Below are 4431 nucleotides of genomic sequence, written 5' to 3'. Positions count from 1 at the left end.
ACCCCGTCAGGGGGACTGTATCCCAGGCTTCGCTCTGGTGGTCTCGCTCCTCCTCGTCTCGCCGTGCGTCTCTCAGCGTGAGAAGGGGATCCCCATCCCAGATCACGGCTTGTGTCAGTTAATTTCCGTGCCGCTCTGCATGGACCTGGTTTACAACCAGACCATCATGCCCAACCTGCTGGGACACACCACCCAGGAGGACGCCGGGCTGGAGGTCCACCAGTTCTACCCGCTGGTGAAGGTCCAGTGCTTCGTTGACCTGAAGTTCTTCCTGTGCTCCGTGTACGTGCCGGTCTGCACGGTTCTGGATCGAGCCCTCCCCCCCTGCAGGTATCTGTGTGAGCGGGCTCGGCTCGGCTGCGAGGATCTCATGATCAGGTTTGGCTTCCAATGGCCCGAGAGGCTCCGCTGCGAGGACTTCCCGGTCCACGGAGAGGGGCTCTGTGTGGGGAAGAACACAACAGACTCAGAAGACCCCACGTCAGACCCTGACCCCAACCTTTTCAAGGTTCTGACCCTACCGAGCCCCAACCATCCCTTCTCCTGCCCCCGGCCACTCCAGGTGCCCCCTTACCTCAACTACCATTTCCTGGGGGCGAAGGATTGCGGTGCCCCCTGTGAGACCTCTGAGCCCAACGGACTGATGTACTTCCGAGCGGAGGAGTTGAAGTTTGGCCGGCTCTGGGTCGGGATCTGGTCCCTTCTGTGCTGCGTCAGCACCCTCTTCACCGTGCTCACGTACCTGGTGAACACAAGGCGCTTCAGATACCCGGAAAGGCCGATCATCTTCCTGTCCGGCTGCTACTTCATGGTGGCGCTGGCGTACGCCGCCGGCTTCCTGTTGGAGGACAAAGTGGTGTGCAGTGGTTTCAACAGGGGCGGATACAAGATGGTGGCTCAGGGCACCAGAGGGGACGGCTGCACCGTCCTCTTCGTGATCTTGTACTTCTTCGGCATGGCCAGCTCCATCTGGTGGGTCGTCCTGTCCCTTACCTGGTTTCTGTCCGCTGGGATGAAGTGGGGCCATGAGGCCATCGGGGCCAACTCGCAATTCTTCCACCTGGCAGCCTGGGGGGTGCCGGCGGTTCAAACCCTCACCATCCTGGAGATGGGGCGGGTGGAGGGCGACCTGCTCACCGGCGTCTGCTATGTGGGGGTCCATGACGTAGATGCCCTGCGGAGTTTCGTCCTGGCGCCGCTGCTCGTCTACTTCCTCGTCGGCTCTTCCTTCCTGCTGGCTGGCTTCAGATCGCTGTTCCGCATTCGAACCGTCGTGAAGCGCAGCCACACCGAGACGGCGGCGCTGGATAGGCTGATGGTGCGGATCGGTGCATTCGGCGTTCTGTATGCGGTGCCCGCCGCCGCCGTCATCGCCTGCTGCCTCTACGAGCAGGCCTTCAGGCCGCGGTGGGAGCGGACATGGCACATGAAAACCTGCGAGCACTTTGCTGTGCCGTGTCCCTCCGGGAACTTTGCACCGCTGACGCCGCACTTCACCGTGTTCATGGTCAAGTACCTGATGACCCTGATCGGTGGAATCACGTCCGGCTTCTGGATCTGGTCCGGAAAAACGCTGCAGTCGTGGTTACAGTTTTGTAAGAGACTGAACCGCATTAACCAGGAGTAGAGGACGGAGTAGAGAATGTTCCAGAGGACGGAGTAGAGGACAGAGTAGAGGAACGAGTAGAGAATGTTTCAGAGGACGGAGTAGAGGACGGAGTAGAGGATGTTCCAGAGGAAGGAGTAGAGGAAGGAGTAGAGAATGTTTCAGAGGACGGAGTAGAGGACGGAGTAGAGGAAGGAGTAGAGAATGTTCCAGAGGAAGGAGTAGAGGAACGAGTAGAGAATGTTTCAGAGGACGGAGTAGAGAATGTTCCAGAGGAAGGAGTAGAGGAACGAGTAGAGAATGTTTCAGAGGACGGAGTAGAGGACGGAGTAGAGGACGAAGTAGAGAATGTTCCAGAGGAAGGAGTAGAGGAAGGAGTAGAGAATGTTCCAGAGGACGGAGTAGAGAATGTTCCAGAGGACGGAGTAGAGGAAGGAGTAGAGAATGTTCCAGAGGACGGAGTAGAGAATGTTCCAGAGGACGGAGTAGAGGAAGGAGTAGAGAATGTTCCAGAGGACGGAGTAGAGAATGTTCCAGAGGACGGAGTAGAGGAAGGAGTAGAGCATATTTCAGAGGACGGAGTAGAGAATATTTCAGAGGACGGAGTAGAGGAAGAAGTAGAGAATGTTCCAGAGGACGGAGTAGAGGAAGGAGTAGAGAATGTTCCAGAGGACGGAGTAGAGAATGTTCCAGAGGACGGAGTAGAGAATGTTCCAGAGGACGGAGTAGAGAATGTTCCAGAGGACGGACTAGAGGAAGGAGTAGAGAATATTTCTTGAGGACGGAGTAGAGAATATTTCAGAGGAAGGAGTAGAGGAAGGAGTAGAGAATGTTCCAGAGGACGGAGTAGAGAATGTTCCAGAGGACGGAGTAGAGGACAGAGTAGAGGAAGGAGTAGAGGAACGAGTAGAGAATGTTTCAGAGGACGGAGTAGAGGAAGGAGTAGAGAATATTTCAGAGGACGGAGTAGAGAATATTTCAGAGGAAGGAGTAGAGAATATTTCAGAGGAAGGAGTAGAGGAAGGAGTAGAGAATGTTCCAGAGGACGGAGTAGAGAATGTTCCAGAGGACGGAGTAGAGGAAGGAGTAGAGAATGTTCCAGAGGACGGAGTAGAGGAAGGAGTAGAGAATGTTCCAGAGGACGGAGTAGAGGAAGGAGTAGAGAATGTTCCAGAGGACGGAGTAGAGAATATTCCAGAGGACGGAGTAGAGGAAGGAGTAGAGAATGTTCCAGAGGACGGAGTAGAGGAAGGAGTAGAGAATGTTCCAGAGGACGGAGTAGAGAATATTCCAGAGGACGGAGTAGAGGAAGGAGTAGAGAATGTTCCAGAGGACGGAGTAGAGGAAGGAGTAGAGAATGTTCCAGAGGACGGAGTAGAGGAAGGAGTAGAGAATGTTCCAGAGGACGGAGTAGAGAATATTTCAGAGGACGGAGTAGAGGAAGGAGTAGAGAATGTTCCAGAGGACGGAGTAGAGGAAGGAGTAGAGAATGTTCCAGAGGATGGAGTAGAGAATGTTCCAGAGGACGGAGTAGAGGAAGGAGTAGAGAATGTTCCAGAGGACGGAGTAGAGGAAGGAGTAGAGAATGTTCCAGAGGACGGAGTAGAGAATATTTCAGAGGACGGAGTAGAGAATATTTCAGAGGAAGGAGTAGAGGAAGGAGTAGAGAATGTTCCAGAGGACGGAGTAGAGAATATTTCAGAGGACGGAGTAGAGAATATTTCAGAGGACGGAGTAGAGGAAGGAGTAGAGAATGTTCCAGAGGAAGGCGTAGAGAATGTTCCAGAGGACGGAGTAGAGAATATTTCAGAGGACGGAGTAGAGGAAGGAGTAGAGAATGTTCCAGAGGAAGGAGTAGAGAATGTTCCAGAGGACGGAGTAGAGGAAGGAGTAGAGGAAGGAGTAGAGAATGTTCCAGAGGACGGAGTAGAGAATATTTCAGAGGACGGAGTAGAGGAAGGAGTAGAGAATGTTCCAGAGGAAGGAGTAGAGAATGTTCCAGAGGACGGAGTAGAGGAAGGAGTAGAGAATGTTCCAGAGGAAGGAGTAGAGGAAGGAGTAGAGAATGTTCCAGAGGAAGGAGTAGAGGACAGAGTAGAGAATATTTCAGAGGACGGAGTAGAGAATATTTCAGAGGACGGAGTAGAGGAAGGAGTAGAGAATGTTCCAGAGGACGGAGTAGAGGAAGGAGTAGAGAATGTTCCAGAGGATGGAGTAGAGAATGTTCCAGAGGACGGAGTAGAGGAAGGAGTAGAGAATGTTCCAGAGGACGGAGTAGAGGAAGGAGTAGAGAATGTTCCAGAGGACGGAGTAGAGAATATTTCAGAGGACGGAGTAGAGAATATTTCAGAGGAAGGAGTAGAGGAAGGAGTAGAGAATGTTCCAGAGGACGGAGTAGAGAATATTTCAGAGGACGGAGTAGAGAATATTTCAGAGGACGGAGTAGAGGAAGGAGTAGAGAATGTTCCAGAGGAAGGCGTAGAGAATGTTCCAGAGGACGGAGTAGAGAATATTTCAGAGGACGGAGTAGAGGAAGGAGTAGAGAATGTTCCAGAGGAAGGAGTAGAGAATGTTCCAGAGGACGGAGTAGAGGAAGGAGTAGAGGAAGGAGTAGAGAATGTTCCAGAGGACGGAGTAGAGAATATTTCAGAGGACGGAGTAGAGGAAGGAGTAGAGAATGTTCCAGAGGAAGGAGTAGAGAATGTTCCAGAGGACGGAGTAGAGGAAGGAGTAGAGAATGTTCCAGAGGAAGGAGTAGAGGAAGGAGTAGAGAATGTTCCAGAGGAAGGAGTAGAGGACAGAGTAGAGAATATTTCAGAGGACGG

General features: G+C 52.6%; 1 protein-coding gene across 2 annotated transcripts in view; it reads left to right on the top strand.

Moving 5' to 3' along the window:
• Nucleotides 1-1864, top strand: part of LOC117743191 (frizzled-7-A-like) — a 2161-nt gene extending 297 nt beyond the window's left edge. The window contains exons 1-2 of one of the 2 annotated variants that reach the window (XM_034551012.1): nt 1-1677; nt 1822-1864. The exon at nt 1-1677 is cut by the window's left edge and continues 297 nt beyond it. In XM_034551012.1, the coding sequence (XP_034406903.1) occupies nt 1-1627 (1627 nt within the window). In that variant the 3' untranslated portion in view covers nt 1628-1677; nt 1822-1864. Of the gene's footprint in view, nt 1678-1737; nt 1781-1821 lie in introns of those variants that run through there. The other variant, XM_034551020.1, reaches the window with a different exon arrangement.
• The last annotated feature ends 2567 nt before the right edge of the window (nt 1865-4431 follow it).

Source organism: Cyclopterus lumpus, chromosome 2, assembly GCF_009769545.1.
Source record: "Cyclopterus lumpus isolate fCycLum1 chromosome 2, fCycLum1.pri, whole genome shotgun sequence".
NCBI classification, from domain to species: Eukaryota; Metazoa; Chordata; class Actinopteri; order Perciformes; family Cyclopteridae; genus Cyclopterus; species Cyclopterus lumpus.
The sequence above is the reverse complement of the archived record's forward strand: the minus strand, read 5'-3'. Positions and strand labels throughout refer to the sequence as shown.